Source organism: Bos indicus x Bos taurus, chromosome 27 (genome assembly GCF_003369695.1).
Source record: "Bos indicus x Bos taurus breed Angus x Brahman F1 hybrid chromosome 27, Bos_hybrid_MaternalHap_v2.0, whole genome shotgun sequence".
Taxonomy (NCBI): Eukaryota; Metazoa; Chordata; class Mammalia; order Artiodactyla; family Bovidae; genus Bos; species Bos indicus x Bos taurus.
Window position 1 is genome coordinate 25,088,537 of NC_040102.1, and position 18,461 is coordinate 25,106,997.

Below are 18,461 nucleotides of genomic sequence, written 5' to 3' on the forward strand. Positions count from 1 at the left end.
GTGATAATAAGTAATAACCACCATTTGTTGAGCTTTTTCTGTGTGATACTGTATTAGGCGCTTATTTATATAGTTAACTTTAATCCATAAGATAGTCTTACATGGTAGGAATTATAATTCTCATTTTATAGATATTAGAAGCCAACTCAGACATTAAGAAACTAGTCTAAAGCCACATAGCTTGTAAATTTTGTAAAAGAGACATGCAAACCCCAAACTTAAAAGTCTCTGCTCATCATTTCTTCTTACTGTGCTGCCTGCACTTCTGTTACAAAGTTGTGTCCACAGTTTTTTATATACTTTTCATTTAAAATGTTTTACATTTTTACAGTGTTGTTTTGTTTTCTGCCGTACAACAATGCAAGTCAGCCGTAATTATCATCCAAAATTTTATAACAGAATGGTTGTTGTTCCTGTTTTAGCTATGCATGTATAAAGTTTAGGATAAGGTAATGCATTATTGTGTGCTTCAAATCTGTATCATAAGAAGCAAAGATAAATATACATATATGTTTCTTTTTTCTCTTATGGCCTGATTCCAAGAAGAAAACTTTGAATTATGGGATTTAAGTAAGGATTCTTTTTTGAATAAACATTTTACAATATAAAAATAGTAGTAATAGCAAATCTCTTACAGCAGAATAGTATTAAGATAGGTTTTTTGATAGAGCTATTATGTTTGCAGTTGTTTCATATTTTATCACTCTACATGTTTGACTTTTAAAGTATTCACAACAAAAAAGTCTGTTTTAAAAGTAAATCTGAGATACGCAAACTGACAGATTGCTGTGCTGTCCTGTCCACAGCGATGCCTTAAATGTTTGATTCTTGTGTTTACTGATTTACAGCCACCACAAAATTATCAAGCGCCATGTGTGAGTACATGGGTCTGCTTTTTTTTTCTCCCAAAACCAAAATTATACTCTGTTAATTATCCTAGCATTTAGAAAATTACTCTTACCGTTGTTTTGCCATTTGGTAGTTGAGGTATAAAGTTGACACTATGTGGTAACCATTCACTAAATTTAGTCCTGCACCATGTGATTTTAATTGCTTTGCATCGGAAGATAGCATTTAGTATATAATGTTTAGTTGTAAATTTTTTTCTAGAGGAAAAACCCCTGGGCTCAGTAGTAGAAGCTTGTTCAAATCACCCTTTGTTCTCAATTTGTACTTTTTCTTTTTGCTTTATACCATTTCCTCAGATTTACTGCATGCATTTCACAGACTTTTATGCGCCTTCCAATGATACTATTTAGTTTGCGTAATTAGCATCCACAGTAGAATGACTGCTGGGAAAGTTTCATCCAGCGTGTTCAGCACTCACTGCCTACGAATTCATCTGCTCCTGTAGCTCATCTGTCTCTGCCTAGATGCTGCTGTCATTTTGCTAACTGACACTGTCATTCTCTCTCTCCTAGATTAGTCCTGCAGGCTTCTATTCAGGTCTTGCTGCCATCAGATTTGCCCTCCCAGTCCAGTCTATTGAGTAACTAGAGTGATCTTTCCAAAACTCCATTCTCAGCCCCATTACCGCCAGGGTATCATATGGGCACTTCAAACTCAATAAACCCGAACTTCGCATTCTTTCCCTTTGGGTTCCCTTCCCATCTCCCCTCTATCCCTCCCTCCCTTCTTTTCTTCTTAAAAGCAAGCTTCAAAAGCAGTCTAACATCTGTATAAGGAGAGAATGGTGAGAGAGAAGGCAGAAAAATATTTGAAGAAATAATAGCTGAAAGTTTTTCAGATTTGGTGAATACTCTACATAATAGATCCAAGAAACTCAGCCAGCCCCAGGCACTCACATATACCAAAAAAAGAAGAAAAAGGCTGTACCAGGGTACATCACGAATCAAATTGCTTAATGTCTCTTAATGATAAAGAGAAATTATGAATGTGTCCAGAGGAAAAACCACATGTACACAGGAATAAAGATACAATGTAGGCGGATTTCTAGTCTCAAAGAGTATAAGCCAGAAGATAGTGAAACGACATCTTTAAAATGTTAAAGGAATGGGAAAATAAGTCCTGAAAATAACTTGATAGTCCTTGGAGGTATTTGCAATAACATTTGACATGTGTCTGAAGGCAGAAACTTGGACAGGCTTGTTGTTTGATAATTCAGAAATTTTAATCATCTATTTTCATATGGCATTTTACATTTTAAAGGTGTTTAAATATGGGAGAAAACTTTGCACACTGTTTTGAAATAGCCAAGAGGAGTGGTTTTATCTCCATTTTGCAGGTGAGAAAGCTAAGCTGGTAGTTAACATGACGTTTACAGTTCTGTAAGACCCAGGACTGTGATCAGGTTTCCTGACTTCCTATTCAGGACCTTCTTCTATCTACCCGACCTCGTTATTAGCTATGTTTTGCTCAAGAATAATTCCTAAAGTTAGAGACTGTCAGAATAAATAAAATGTATGGGGTGCCTTGAAAGCAGTAATAGGTAATACAGTAGTTAGTAATTCTTTTGTATCTTGACAAAATATGTGAAGAAAATAAAATGAAAATCTTTTAAAATCCCACTGCGTATGAGAAGCCATTGCAGTATTTAAACTTGAAGTGAATGAGTAGAGGTAGGGAAATTGCTATGATTGTGGAGAAACTTTTAATTAAAATAATGTTATTTCTGATTTTTTTTAAAGGTAAGAAGTTTGATTATTTTTCATTTTCATATTATATGTGAGCAGAGAACCTTTTGATAACAGGTCAAATTAAAATGTGACAAATTTGTTGAAGAGAAACTTTATTTTCCTCTTGTATTTATACTGCATATAAATTAAATACCATCTTGGCATATTTCATTGCATATCCTACTAAGGTAGGAAGTTAGTTTTGACCCATTGCTAGCAGCAGTCTGGTGGGATGAATACAGTCCGTTATCTTGTTGTTGTTTTTTTTTTTTCCACTAGAATTTCTTCAGATATTCTTTAGAGATGTTTTTCAGCTTTTCCTATTACGGAGGAATTCTGAAAGCTAGCTCTTTATAATAGAATTGGGATTTAAAAGTTAGAATTTGAATGGTGGACAGGGCATAAGTAGGATAAAGAAGAGTATTTCCAGTTATGGGGAATATGAACTCTGACATCCCAGAACAGTTGGAATGGTCCTTGATGTAAAGAAACTAAGAAATAATGTAGAGTAGATAGAGTAGGGCATGATAACTGAAGGCCTTGAAAAAAACCACTAGGAGAAATAGGTGAATGACATGAAGTTACAGGGCTTCCCTGGTGGCTCAGAGGTAGAGAGTCCTCCTGCCAATGCAGGAGATGCAGATTCAGTCCTTGAGTCTGAAAGATCCCCCGGAGAAGAAAATGGCAACACGCTCCAGTATTCTTGCCTGGGAAATCCCATGGACAGAGGAACCCGGCGGGCTACAGTCGGGGTTGCAGAAAAAATCAGACATGACTTAGTGACTATAAACAGCAACAACAACTGAAATTAGAATTTACTTCTGAGATGAGTGAATTGTCTCTTATCCAATTAAGAAAGATTAATTTGTGCACTTCACCTCAGTATTTTCTGTATGTGTTAACACTCACTGCCTTTAAAGAAATACAGATTAAATGCCAAAATAAGAATTATTTACCTTTATTTTACCTGATATTTTACCTTTGTTTCTTTTTCTTTTCTAGTCAACTCCTTTACATCTAGCAGCAGGCTACAACCGAGTTCGGATCGTTCAGCTTCTTCTCCAGCATGGTGCTGATGTGCATGCAAAAGACAAAGGGTACGTGTATCTGCTTATTTTCTTGAATGGTGTCACTCATGGGTCATTTATTACACTTGGTGTTCAACATCTGATACACCAAAGTTTTTGAGCACTGGGCAGAGTCTTACATCCCATTGTTTTATGGCTTGTACAGCATTTTGAGAACGTTCACAGTGATTTGACTTATTTTCATATTCCTACTAATTAAGGATTTGTCTCATAACAATTTTGTAAATTAGTTTAATTTTACTGTATTCTATTATTTGCAGTCAAAATTTCTCTCAATTGCAATTACTATTTTTCAACTCTTAAGTTGTACTTCAGAAAGATAGATGAATCAAAAATTCTGATAACCCAGTAATATGACTATTCTATTTATCAGATATGAAAGGATCATCTTTTATTAATAAGCTAAAATCTTAAGTATACAGTATTTTAATGTTTTTCCTGATGAAATCGACCATCTAAACTGAGAAAACCTTAAAGATACTTATGAAGATTGATGTGAAAGAGAGGTGTCTGGGAACCAAAAAAAGCAGTATGTCATTTATTTTATAAACAGGTGAATTTTGGAAAACTTTGTACCAGTCTCCTAGCTAATCTCCAGGGACGTGGAAATTGGATCTGTTAGCCTATACATAGGGCTAACACTTCTCCTTATGCCACTTTAATATCTAAAAGATAATTACCTGACTGCCCCTGTGATGTAGATTCCTATTACAGTCGTGATGGGTAGCGTAAAGGAAAGAAGCTCCAGAGAAGGCTGTCTTTCACTTTGCCCCTCTCCACATGAGGAAACAGAGACAAGAAGAAAGAGCTCAGTACTTGAGACAGTTCTCAGAAGGGGAGTCTACCATTTCAAATCTGCTGTTTTCGGTGCTCTGTTTCTCCTTTGCCTGCCCCGTTCTCTGTGCCATATGTACGTGGTGTTCCCATAGTATAGGGCACACATGCCTGATGCTCTTGTACACCTCTGCAATCCTTGTTCATGTCTGAAAGCAAATGGGTGAACCATAGGTGAGTCCTCAAGAGAAGTACACCCCCAACAAGAGGGTCCTTGATTTGTGCAGAGTGACATTTGGGTATGCAAGCTATAATAATTTAGATATTGAATTCTTGTGTTGGAAATCACCATGAAAGTAAAATAATATGGTAGGAATATTTCAGTTCACCATCAGTTAACATTTATTTTCTGTAAATACTTAACATATAAAGCAGGCAGTTTGTAATTAGTACATGCATTCTACCTTTACTTAAAAGCTTTTCTACTTGGTTCCTTAATGATTGACATAAAATAACATAAGTAACGAAAGGTTGGACATTAGTTATGCTTTGTATTCTCTTATTACTTTAAAATATTTTGAATATAATTGTATTGGAATTTGTTAGATTTTTGTTTCTTAGCATTTCTTGGATGAATGACTAAGTTGTTGGACATTACAGTGTCTTAGTTTGCTTTTTTCCATTTAGCGGACTTGTGCCTCTTCATAATGCGTGTTCATATGGACATTATGAAGTCACAGAACTGCTACTAAAGGTAAGAAGAATTAAAGATATTGAATATTGTTTGCCTTTAATTTGTTATGAGTTTACTCATGGGGATTTTTTACCAAGCTTTTTAAGAGAACAAAATTGTTGTGGTTTTTTTTTTTAATATTCACTGTTGCCTTGAAATGTTTAAAGTATTCAGCTTATTTTAAACTGTATTTTAAATGCTGAAATTAAAACAGTTGTTGACATTTCAGAGTTATAACTGAAATTTACAGTGAAATGAATGTTGTATTTGATTCACTGAAATGATTGCTGACCATTAACTTTTCTTTTCTCAATTCAGCACGGAGCTTGTGTTAATGCTATGGATCTGTGGCAGTTTACCCCGCTTCATGAGGCCGCTTCCAAGAATCGCGTAGAGGTCTGCTCTCTGTTACTTAGCCATGGTGCTGATCCCACTCTAGTCAACTGCCACGGCAAAAGTGCAGTGGACATGGCTCCAACCCCTGAGCTCCGGGAGAGATTGACTTGTATGTATTTATATCCTAAAATCAACACTGCTTGTTGTAAATTAGAATATCTTCTTTTTGGTATTAGGGCTGATGTTTTGTCCGACTTAGATAATGGCCTTGTCTTCTTGTATGTAGACTAACTAGTTATTCTCTTTTCTGATTCTTTATGAATTCTGCAGGAATCTTATATATGTACACTATATTATTTTGTGTTTATTCAAGCTTAATTCTAATTTATGTGTTCAGGCTCTTTTTTTTTTTTTTAAGACTAGAGAGGATAAGTTCATCAGTAACCATTTATTGAACATTTACTATATGTCAGAAACTGGAAACGTAGATGTATACAAACCAGAAAAAAAAAATCTCTAAGCTCACAGGGCTTATATTCTTACACTGTTGGTAATAAAGATGCTATATAACATCATGGAATGCTCACTGTTGCCCAGACCCTCCAAGTTGCACAGTCATGTTTTTATTTGTGCTACAGCCCAAGCACAGTCACTAGTCCAAATTTAAATAAGATAATTTTTACGACTTGGTTGAAGTAATTTTCTCAGATACTGATACATCTTATATTTACATATGCATGTTTTTTATAAACTTTTGTTTTAGAATAGTTTTAGATTTAGAAAACTTACCAGTTAATACAGAAAGTTCTCATATGTCTCATACCCAGTTTCCCCCCATAAACATAATAATATGGTACATTTGTCATAATAATGAACCAGTACCAATACATTATTAACTAAAGGCTGTAACTCTATTCAGATTTCCTTAGTTTTTACCTAAAGTTCTTTTTCTGCTCCAGGATCCCTTTCAGAATTGCTGTTGCTGTTCAGTCACTCAGTCATATCTGACTCTTTGCGACCCCATGGACTGCAGCACAGCAGGCTTCCCTGTCCTTCACAGGGAAGTCCTTTTTCTGCTCCAGGATCCCATTCAGAATACTGTATTAAATTTAGTTGTCATATCAAATACCAAGATATATTTAATTCTACCTGTAGGCATTTCAGGTTTAAATTAAAGTAGGTGTCACATACCTAATTTTAAATTTGTCCCATAGTTGATACTGTCTTACATCTAGGATGCTAAGAATCAGATAACTGGATTTAAACACCTGAGAAAACCTTTGAACGATCATTTAAGAAAAAGGCATAGTCAAAATGAAAACATCAATGAAGTTTAAACAGAATATAAATTTATGTTAAAACAGGAAGAATTCCTTGCGATTTTGATCTCGTTTAAATGGAAATCCAAACTTATTTTGGTGCCGGAACAGATGACATCCACTAGATTACAGGCCCGCACAAACCAGGTCATCACTGGGCAGATGTCTTGGCAATGAATCCTTGTGGAGTGCATATTTTCTCTCTCCCACTCATATGACTCTTGTCATGTGTTATCTTCCATTATATAGTTTATTTTTCTATGTGATGTTCTGTCTCCTCACTTTAGTTTTAAATTCTTAGGAAGATCTTTGGTTTTATTATTGTATCTTCTTAGCACCTGCAGAGTGCCTTATTACCTAATAAAAATGTGTGGATGGCGTTCGTGTTTGGGCTTGTACCCCAACCTAGCACGGTACATTGTGCATGCTATGTGTCCAGCAGGTTTATTGAATTAAATTTAACTTAACTCAAAGTGTATTTATTTTTTAATATCTTTTTCTAATTTCTTTCTTTTAGTTTTATACCCCAGACTTGGCTTTATCCCCTGTCACCAATTGACTTTTTTCCTTCCAGTCATTTTGTAAATACAAGTATTGTCATGGGTTTTTACATTGTCTTTCATTGGTCTCTCTGATTCCAGTGTAAACATTAAAATTTAACCAAGATTTCTATAGTTTTGTAAAGGAAAAAGTTCCCTGATTAGAGTATTTTGCAACCTTCTCAGTATCTTCTTAAATAAAATTCTACTAATGAAGGAAAGCATTTAACAAAGTTGGAACTTTTCTAACCAGTTCTCATCCTCATGCTCACTGCTTTATGCTAGGCAATCACAGTAACAGACTTTATTTCATATGTACTTTATGCTAGGCAATCACAGACTTCATTTTAGGAAAATTATACAGGAAACAGAAAACAACATTTTGATCATACCCATCATTACAGCATTTTCTCCATACATTTCTTCTACTCTTTCTTGTTGACTTTTTTATTTGTTGTTTTCATGAACCCAGATGAACACAATAGTGTGGGTTCTGCACATACTGGAGTTGAAAATCCTAAAAGTAGCTTTCATTCTTGTTTCAAAAGGCATTTATAAAGAGAAACTTCTAAGGCATTCTATAAATGTTAAGTTTTCAAGGTAATTAGGATTTCTGAAGTTTCAAAGTCATGTACTTCAAGGAATTTGGCAATGATCAAGTACCACTAAACACACAGTTAAACAAAAATGTTTTCCCCCAAACCTGCCATGACTTATTTTATGCATATCAGCATTCATGCAACAATTATTTATTGGCTACCTACTGTATGCCAAACACTGTGGTCAGTGATGGGACTACTGTCACAGATGAAACAGTGCGATAAGCCCTGTGACAGAAGGCTAAAGGCAAGTGCAGAGGCTTTTAGAAGAACGAATCCTAACAGGGAACATCGGAAAGGCTTATCCAGAGTATCTGAACTGAGGCCCTGAGCAACGAGTAGTAGTTAATACGTGTGTGTGCGTGTGTGTGTCTCTGTCTCTCTCTGTCTTATAAGGGAGAAAAGAAAGTGACAAGGGGCCCTCAAAGGAAAGAGAGAAAGGCAAAGAGAAAGAGTTCAATGCCAGGCAGATGCAAAGGCCTGAACGTGAGCAGGACTGGAATTATGTAACATATTATGTCACATATCATTTATATCTTTTCAGAACAATTTTCAGCTTTTTGTTAACAAGTAGTCTTATCAAAATATACTCCAGTCTTTTAAAATAAAAAATAAGACTGTTTGCTTTTAATAAATGAGAGTAGTGGATTCTTATTCATGTAGTTAATTTAGAACTGCCTTTTAAAAAGTCTTACTTGCTTATATAGATAATAAATATATAACATTAACTGTTCTTTGAAAATTTTTCAGACTCTGGCACTTCCCCCATAAATCAGTTCTCCCTTCCTCTGTGTTAAGATATAATCATTGTTAATACTTTGGTGAATATTTCTCTAAATGTATTTTTTAAATCATTAGTTGTATTTAGTTGTGCTGATGGTAAGGTAGTAGTAATCATACCCAAAAAATGGGTCAACCTTCCCTTTCTCATTTGCTACCTGAATTTTCATTTTAAAATATATACTTTCATGTCCAATATATAGAGAGCTATCGTTTTGTTTACGAGTTAGAAAGTATTCCAGTGTGTGAAAGTGAAGTCACTCAGTTGTGTCCGACTCTTTGCGACCCCGTGGGCTGTAGCCCACCAGGCTCCTCCATCCAAGGGATTTTCCAGGCAAGAATACTAGAGTGGGTTGCCATTTCTTTCTCCAGGGGATCTTCCCAACCCAGGGATCGAACCCAGGTCTCCCACATTGCAGGCAGATGCTTTAATCTCTCAGCCACCAGGGAAGCCTATTCCAGTGTAGAAGTGTTCACAAATTACTTAACTGGTTTCTGTTTGGTGTACATTTAAGTCAACTTGATTTAAAACTTTGCTGGAGTGAGTATCTTTATATGTGTATCTGTATGTGAACGCTGAGTAGAAAATAGTCTTATTTCAGACATTTTCATTAACCTACACCCTCCTCCTCTGCACTTGTATCATTGTTTTGTCATGTTGTGGCTGTCACTAAAATAGAGGAATATGTAAAATTAATAAGTTTCCTACTTTATAATCATGATAATGATTTTTATAGATTTTAAAGATTTATATGTCACCATTATTTCATTAACAGATGAATTTAAAGGTCACTCTTTGCTACAAGCAGCCAGAGAAGCAGACCTAGCCAAAGTTAAAAAAACACTTGCTCTGGAAATCATTAATTTCAAACAGCCACAGTCTCATGAAACTGCACTGGTAAGATCTTATTGTTAATCCGTTCCTTGGGTCTGTAACAGTAGTGTAAACTCAAAATACAATTTTCATTTCAGAAACCTTGGTAACTTTAGTATCTCAAGTGCCAGGAATTTGCATTTTAATATTGGTTGCATTGATTTTTAAATTTGGTTCAGGAGATGATTGCTTTCATGGGTGAGAGAAGAGCCATTTGCTCAACCTTAATTTGAAAATTATTTTTACATTTGCCTTTATCTAACCATATTATAACAAACCTACTTTTTGCTCATGAAATACAAAATGTGATTTTTCTCATAGAATCTCCCTTTTCTTGTGGTTGCTAGTTGCTAGATAAAATTTGCTTTCTACAGAAGATTAAATTATTTTCAAAGGTACTTGCCTCATCCTTTTGAGCAATTGTAGTCAAAGAATTATTATATTACTTAATGAAATATAGTAAGACTAGGAAATTTTTTGTTCCAGACTGTAAATATTGTTTTTTTTTAAACTATTCATCTTCTTTCTGTTAATGTACTTGGAGAAAGATGATTCTGTTTTCTTTGTCAATGATCACATTAAGTTTCAGGTATAGGACTGGTTGGATTACACTTTAATACAGAATTTAAGCATAAGGGATGCCTCTATCACAAACCTCTAAATATGCTTCAGTTAACATTCTTAACTTATATCTGGCACAGAAGGGTCAAACTGTAGGCAATACCTGCTGAAAACAACATTGTAAGAGTTACCAAACCAAAATAGGCCAGCTGTATGTGTGGCCCCCATGCAGGGGTTTAGATACATTCAGGCTACACAGTATATACCAGGACACACTCAAAGCCATGGACTAAACCTGACCTGCTTTTTCAGAGTGTTCATTTTATTCATTAGTACATAGTTTTTTACTTTTTAAATTTTAATACAAATATGAAGTGAAGTTGAACACAAAGGTTGTATAAATAGAGGATAAAACATAAAATTTCTGAGAATACGTCTCCCTCTAAGCTCCTTCAAGTCTCTTACCTTCTTACCTATCCCTGGGCATATGGACTTATTCTCCAATGGTGTTAGGAGTACCTCTGGGGAAGAGCTTGAGAAATACTGACTTTTGTGGCTGACAACCTACTGGAGGACTAGGTAATTCAGTTATGAATTTTTTTAGCTTTCGGAGAGGCAGTATTCTGATACCTCAAGTAAATATATACTGGATAATTGCTTATTGGCTAAAGGGAAAGGAATGAAGTCTCTCTAAATGCTCAACTAAGAGCGTAATTTCACCTTGATTTAAAGGCTTGTGTTTCATACTCGCAGTGAATTTAGGAGGAATTTCGATCGTCTCCGTAATGTGAAAATATATGTTTTGAGACAGCAGTGTTTTAAATAGTCAGCAGGTGCTTTTCAATTCAGAAATCTACTTTTACACAGTTTATTTTATTCACTGGTTTTTCTTTACGTTACAGCACTGTGCTGTGGCCTCGCTGCATCCCAAACGCAAACAAGTGACAGAATTGTTACTTCGAAAAGGAGCAAATGTTAATGAGAAAAATAAAGAGTAAGTGCAGTCGCAGAAGGCGTTGCTCTGTAGTTAAAGCAATACTGCGGTACAAGTTAAGAGGTGACCTTTTCCTTTCTCCTCTCCGCAGTTTCATGACTCCCCTGCACGTTGCGGCAGAGAGAGCCCACAATGATGTCATGGAAGTTCTGCATAAACACGGAGCAAAGGTAAAAGGCACACCTGAGATAAGGTGCCAGTCTCAGCACTGAGTATCTAGCTGCACTTAAAGATTGTTCCTCTCCTCTCTGATTCTCCTGAAGAAATTAATCTTATAAAGGACTGTTAACATGTGTTTGAATTCACTGATTCTCTTTTAAAGCTGATTTAAATCTGGTTGCTAATAGAGGTAATTCCTGGTGCTTTATGTTGTACTTTACTGTCATTCTTCTCTAAAGCAATAAATGTGGTTAGGGTCTTACCGTTTGAAATGCATTTCAACTTTACACTGTTTTACCTTAATACTGGAATTGATATATTTTGGTAGTCAACATCAATGATGGCTTATCAGAAAATAATTTATGTAAATGATAGGCAAAATATTGCTACTTATTTTAAAGAACATTTGTTCCTTCAAACCAGTAATGGTAATCATTTTTTCACATAACCTCAATAAAAAGAAATAAAATTTTAATAACCATTTTTATTGGCATTGTCTGAGTGACATTATCTGCAACTCCAGGACTCCCATGAATTGCTTGAGGAAATTTTGCTTGAAGGAAACAAGCTGGTTGTTTTTCAGAGGTACTTGAACGTGAAAATTTTTAAATCTGCAACAATTTTTTTTTTTAACAGCTCAGCTTTTTATTGAATATGTTACTAAAGAGGTTTAGTGAAAAAGACCAAAGCTCATGTTATCATCATACTCTTCAGATTCTTCTCTTTGCTTCTACTTTCTTCTCCTCAGCTGGCAGCAGTGGTGGATGGGGCAGGACCTCCTGCTGGTCCAGCGCCAGCTACCGGAGCAGGTCCACCAGCCCCCGCATTGCAGATGAGGCTCCTGATGTTGACATTGGCCAAAGCCTTTGCAAACAAACCTGGCCAGAAAGGCTCCGCATTTACACCGGCTGCTTTAATGAGGGCATTGATCTTATCCTCTGTGACTGTCACCTCATCGTTGTGCAGAATGAGGGCAGAGTAGATGCAGACGAGCTCCGAGACGGAGGTCATGGTGCGGTTGGGTGCTCGGTGGGAGCTGCCAGGCACCGTGCTAGTTGCTGGATGAAGTGAGGGCCTCACCCCAAAATGGCCTTAGCTTCCTCGGAAGACCCGAGCGCCTTAGCAGAAGCTAAGGAAAGAAAGCAAGAGTGTATATTTTAAAACAGGGGTCCCCAAAGTAGGATATAGACACTCTATGGAACATACAAGAGGAGCCACTGGGTGGAGGGGGAAAATACTAGAATTTTTATTTATTGAAAGAATAATTTATTAATAACTAGTAATTTATTAACTTATTAAGAACAGAGAAATTAACATCTACTACTATTTCCTACTCCAGGGGATCTTCCCAACTGGGGAATCAAACCTGCGTCTCTTGCACTGGCAGGTGGATTCTTTACCAGCTGCGTCACCTGGGAAGCCCTAGTAATTTATTAACTTCTTAAGAACAGAGAAATTAACATCTACTACTATTTCACACACAGATTGATACTGCCATCAATCTGTGTGTGTGTGTGTGTGTGTGTGTGTGTGGTGGGGGATTGACAGGGATACACTCACTCATCTGCTCATATCCAGCACGATGTGACACGTTGCACTTTACATGAGTAGATTAATGGGTATTATTTTAAATGGTAGCATCTTGATAAATACCATTGTTGAAAATCAGAGGAAACAACCATGACAATCTTAAAGAAAGGTTTATCTGGCTATTTCATAAATGAGGATTTTTCAGGAATTGACATACTTAGTTGTTTTGCCTTTTTTTTTTTTAATGAAAGTGAGTTCAAAATTTGCTTATAGTTCTATATAGTGACAAATGATTATTACTTGCATGTAGGTACATATTTTTAAAAAGAAACATAATCAGAACCTTAAAGATCAAAGTTACATATTTTAGAGAAATGAATGAGAAAGTAACTGCTTTTTAAAAGGAACTTTTAACAAATGAAGAGGCCATTTTGAAAATCAGTTTTTAGAAAATATCTGCTGTTTTTTGAGTTTCTTGCCAAAAAATGATGTATGTTTATCAACTAGCTGTCATCTGTATAATTTGAAACTGGGCAACAGAATTTTCTAACCTGTTTTAAAGTTGTTGTTTTTTTTTAATTTGTTAGGTAGTTTTTGAACCTATTTATGACATTTTAGTGCAGTATCTTATGATAAGTTTGCAAGAATCAAGAAAGATGCAATTTTGCTAGCAAAATTCAATTAAAGCCTTAACATAGTAAATTACATGAAAAATTAAAAATAAGCATTGTGATTTAGAAGACTTCGCAACAATGTACTTTTCCCAGTTGCACCACATATCTATGTGAAATCTAGCTGTTATTGAAAATGAACCTAGAATCACACCCTCAAATCTATATCACAGTTTTATAAGATTTTTAAAAATCTTTTAATTGAGCCAAATGACATTTTGTACAACTGATAATTTAAAATTTTTTAAATATTTTATTGTTTCATCTGCTTCACATCCTCTGTAATTTCTCCTTTTATATAAGTTTTATAATATTCATTATACATTAGTTTAGCACTGCTTGGTTATAATTTACAGATGAACATAAATGAATATTGAGAGGGTTCTCAAAACACATTTTTACTCCTGAAGTGCATGATCCAAAAATTAGTATATCCTTGCTTTAAAAGGACCGTTGATGTTTTTAATTAAAGAGGCAGGATGAACCGAATGAAAGGAGCAGTTCTACAGATTTACTACCTGTTTCGAGGGTACAGCTACTGTGTTCTTACATAAATAATGTCTTGTTGCTCTACCAAGCAGAAAATAATAAGCTAAGTGGGCTTTCTGCTACTGTTAAGACCATTGTATGTTTATCATTGACCTATTTTTAAAAATATCTTATGGCATTTATAATGTTCTTGAACAACCATGAATAATGCCCTTCATTTTGGGAAAGTATCTATTTGTTGCCTCCCATGAGTCATTTTATTTCATGAAAGTTCAATGAGAAATAACATTATTTTATATAACCTATCCTAGTCAGCATTACTCTAGGTCTGTGGCTGTAAATCTTTTTCTGCCCTTCATGTTCACAGTACATTCTCATCAATAACATCACAATTCATCAGTCAGGCATGTGTATAATTTTAAACGCCCTGCCAGTGTTGTAGAATGACTTTTAGACTACTATATCTTCCCTAGTCCTCCCGCTGTAGTTCAACAAAATTGAGAACTCCTGCTACTGAGCACCTTAAATGGAAAAAAAAATTAAGCAGGGCTATGAACCCACAGATACCTATTTCCACCCTCCCATTCATTCATTCCCTGATCCCAAGGCAGACTGCTGTCCCTTAGGGTTGTTTTATCTGGTGAGTAGCATTAGTAAAATCTCACTGTAAAAACCCAATTTAGCTACTGATGGGCCCTAATGTTTGCCTGCCTGGTGTTCTTTCTGGGGAACTTATGGTTTCAATTTGATTTTTGAACAACTCATTTTTTCCATTTGATCTAAAAGCACCTTCCCAACAAGCAAGCCTAGCCTTGAATTACATTCAGCTCTCTTATGCTGCTTCTACCCTTCTGCTGTTTTCACCTCCTCACCGTGCTCCCAGTTCTTAAGCTAAGACTAGTAAATCAGAAATGGCAGAGAATTTGGTAGGGAGATCTGATGTCATTAACTAATTTGCCTTACTTAAATAGAACTTGGTAATATAAGCCAAAACATTCTTTTGAGTAAAGCTTGGTAATACAAAGTTTAGGTTCATTGTGCCTGTTAAATTAAGCACATTGTGTACATAACATAAGCAGGTATACTTTTCTGTTTGGAATCTTCCACTTTCTAGTTTTATGACCTTGGACTTAATTTTCCTGAACCTCAGTTGACTCATTAGTAATATATGGGTATTAATACCTCCCCTACAAGTGTGACTGTTGTTTTGGTAAAAATTAAATGAGCTTATATATATATATATGTTATATAGTACCTTGCATACAAACCATACTTTCTTTAATTAGTAGTAAGTATGAGTGTTGTAATTTTTTCCATATTTGTCTTTCTAAACTTATATAATATGTATTTCCCTTCATTATCTAAATTTTATATAAGACATATGTGTATAATCACTTTCTAATTTTTGATCCACTAGTTCACCATTGAGATGTAAAATGATAACGATAATGTGCTGGTTTCTATGACAAATACCAGTTTGAAAGTTAATGCAATTACCAAACTTGAAGCTAATCCTGAATCAGTTTAGTGGCATCAGTAGTGAAGAAGGAAGAGAATGACGAAAGTCATTTGTGAAAGACTGTGAAATACTAAGCTGTGTTACTTGAAAGTGAGTTGGGTACTTGAATAGACTTAGAAAATGGTGGTACAGTTAAGGAAGTAAGAAAGCTACGTGTTGGCAATGATTTTGTACTTGGAGTTAATATGATAGGAGGAATAGAAGGACATTAAATAAAACTAGTAGTTGGGAACACAGCACTGGAGCATGATAGAGAGTTTAGGACTAGAAATATGTATTGGGAAGCCCTTGACATAATGATCACACGCTGTGGGAATGAGGAAGGTTTCAGGTAGAGAATGTGGAGAGATGAGCTGAGAGTCAAGGAAAGAACCTTTGAGGGTTGCTCATCTTTGTGGAACAGTAGTGGGAAGAGGGGGTTTCCCAGGTGGCATAGTGGTAAAGAATCCGCCTGCCACTGCAGGAGACAAAAGAGATGTAGGTTTGATCCCTGCTCGGGAAGATCCCCGAAGGAAATGGCAACCCACTCTTGTATTCTCATCTGAAAAAATTGCGTGGACAGAGGAGCCTGGTGGGCTGCAGTACATGGGATCACAAAGAGTTGGACAGGACTGAGCGTGCACACACACACACACACACACTTTTGAAGGAGATATTCCAAAGGTATAGAGGTAGAAAATTGTATTAATTAGGGTTTTGGCAATAAATACACACTCAAAGTGGGTAATCTGGGGAATATTTAATAAATTATATACAAAGTTGTGGGCAAGGTTTAGGAAGTGAACAGGAATGAGGGAGTACCAGCAGCAAGTGGGAGCCGTTGTCATCCCTGGGCCTGAAGGGGCGCAAAAGCGGGGGCTAGCTAGAGAAGACCGCCTGACAGCATCTGTAGCCTTTGATAAGGGTAGACCTCATCCACATTCCTCATTCCGGTCCTGCCCACCACCCTCTGGCCAAATACAACAAAAAGTTAAAGACAAAAAAGCCATTGCTGTCATCTATAGAAGTGATTTTCCCAGGAGACGAAGCAGGGTCAAGGATGATATTATGGGTCTGGAGAGGCAAACAGGCAGGATTCAGTAAAAGGATAGAAGACAAAGGACTAGTAAGGAAATGATGGTTATAAGAAAATGGGGTTATTAACCAACTTATTTGAGAAGTCCACTTTTATAGGAGTAAATGTCTGTATCTTAAAAAAATATGTCTATGAGCCCCCTGCTTTACAAGATTACTGTAAACCCTAAATAAGAGAGACATAAAGACATTCTTTCTTTATTATTGTTAATCTACTCTGACATTCTGCATTCTATTGCTACTGCTTTGTCTACTGTCATTATTAAGTAGAACCTAAGCCCCAGTTGCATATGGTATTGTTAGTACCTAGAAATAAAAGGTTTAATTCAGAAGTTCTTTTTCTCATATTTGAAAGCACTACTGTTTTGTCATTAATGAGCATCTGTTAAATGTGTGGAACATGAAGAAATTTTTTTGATGTTCATGTCTCAATTTGACAGATTTATTTATACTGTATGTAAAAAGAAATTGTGTCAATACTAATTGGTGTTTAATGAACTTATTTCTCACAATGAGAGTGATTAAGAATCTTTGCTGTCTTTAGAGAAATGTGTTAGCTTATTATAAGGATTTTATTAATTCTCTTTCAGAGGTGAGTTGATAAGCAGATTCTGTCAGCCCAAAAGTGTTAAAGTGCTTTTAAAAATGTAGATCCCAAGTAGCTTTTATAGTTCAAATAATATCTGAGGTTTGATCATATCAGAATAAAGTCCCAAGGGGCCAGGGTCTCAGAGACATTTTAGTTACCATTCAGTTAGATTGACTGGATATAGATTAGGCAGAAGTAGAAATCTGGCTTATTACTTCTGTGAGATAACCACAGAGTTAATCCCAAAGAAATGATCTGCAGGAGTTATAGCTGAAATTCACAAAAGACAGAACAATAAATTTGGAAATAACTGTTAGTTTCCTTAGCTGCCATTCTCTCTGTATATGTCTCTCTCTTTCTGAGATTGCATGAGTTTCTTTTCTCTGCCAGTCTTTGTTCATCTGTTTCATTCTTCTTTTTATAGACTGTATTTTTCTGTTGTACTTCTCTGTGGCCTGAATATGATCTTCACAGCCCTTACTTTATAAACTTTTGGCTTAGAAATATACCACCTGCATTTGCCATCTCATCTCAGAGATGAGAAAGGGAGCATAAATAAGACTTCAGTTTGTTTAGCACAGCCATGGCATTGGCACCTCGAGTCTAATCAGCTATGCTCCGCAACTTATTTCTCTGACAGTTAGGGCATGTGGGCAGTGTGAGTACCCATTTAAGAAAGCAAAGAAAATAAGTACCATTAGAATATAATATATCTCTTTTCAGAAAACCTGATTTCTTCTTTTAAAATTCCATGTGGATGTTGAGATTTACAAATAATAATACTCAAGTGTGGCTAGTAAACACTAATCATGTTTCTCAGATTATATTAAAATTTAACTTCCTAGAAAAATTCTATACTCTGCGATGGATTCATAACACATTAAAGGATTAAAAACCTTTGAGTAAAATATTGATCACTGTAGCAGAACTCTAGCTCAGAATTAAATTGGTAGTCATTTTGTTTATTTCATTCCTCATAGGAGATGCTTTGACCTGTGTACATCCTACCATGGATAACAGTGGCCTGTAATAATCTGTAAAAACTTAAATTACACTTTTACTGCAGATAAAGTGAGTCAGTTATTTTCAGTATTAAACAATTCTATCAACACAGGCATGTAGGTTTTTTTTCCTCCAGATTCTGGGGAAAGAAGAATACATGGTTTTTGGTTAGAGAATGTTTCAGTAGTCTCTGTT

The 18,461-nt window shown here is 35.6% G+C and overlaps 1 protein-coding gene and 1 pseudogene across 1 annotated transcript in view; one reads left to right on the forward strand and one right to left on the reverse strand.

Annotated features, from left to right (window-relative positions):
- The window catches only part of TNKS (tankyrase), a 161,726-nt gene that overhangs the window by 98,068 nt on the left and 45,197 nt on the right, over positions 1 to 18,461 (forward strand). Inside the window, exons 6-11 of the mRNA XM_027530098.1 lie at positions 3,639 to 3,733; positions 5,186 to 5,252; positions 5,550 to 5,736; positions 9,581 to 9,702; positions 11,142 to 11,233; positions 11,325 to 11,403. Of these exons, the coding sequence (XP_027385899.1) occupies positions 3,639 to 3,733; positions 5,186 to 5,252; positions 5,550 to 5,736; positions 9,581 to 9,702; positions 11,142 to 11,233; positions 11,325 to 11,403 (642 nt within the window). The remainder of the gene's footprint in view (positions 1 to 3,638; positions 3,734 to 5,185; positions 5,253 to 5,549; positions 5,737 to 9,580; positions 9,703 to 11,141; positions 11,234 to 11,324; positions 11,404 to 18,461) is intronic.
- Positions 11,410 to 13,686, reverse strand: LOC113884993 (annotated as a pseudogene).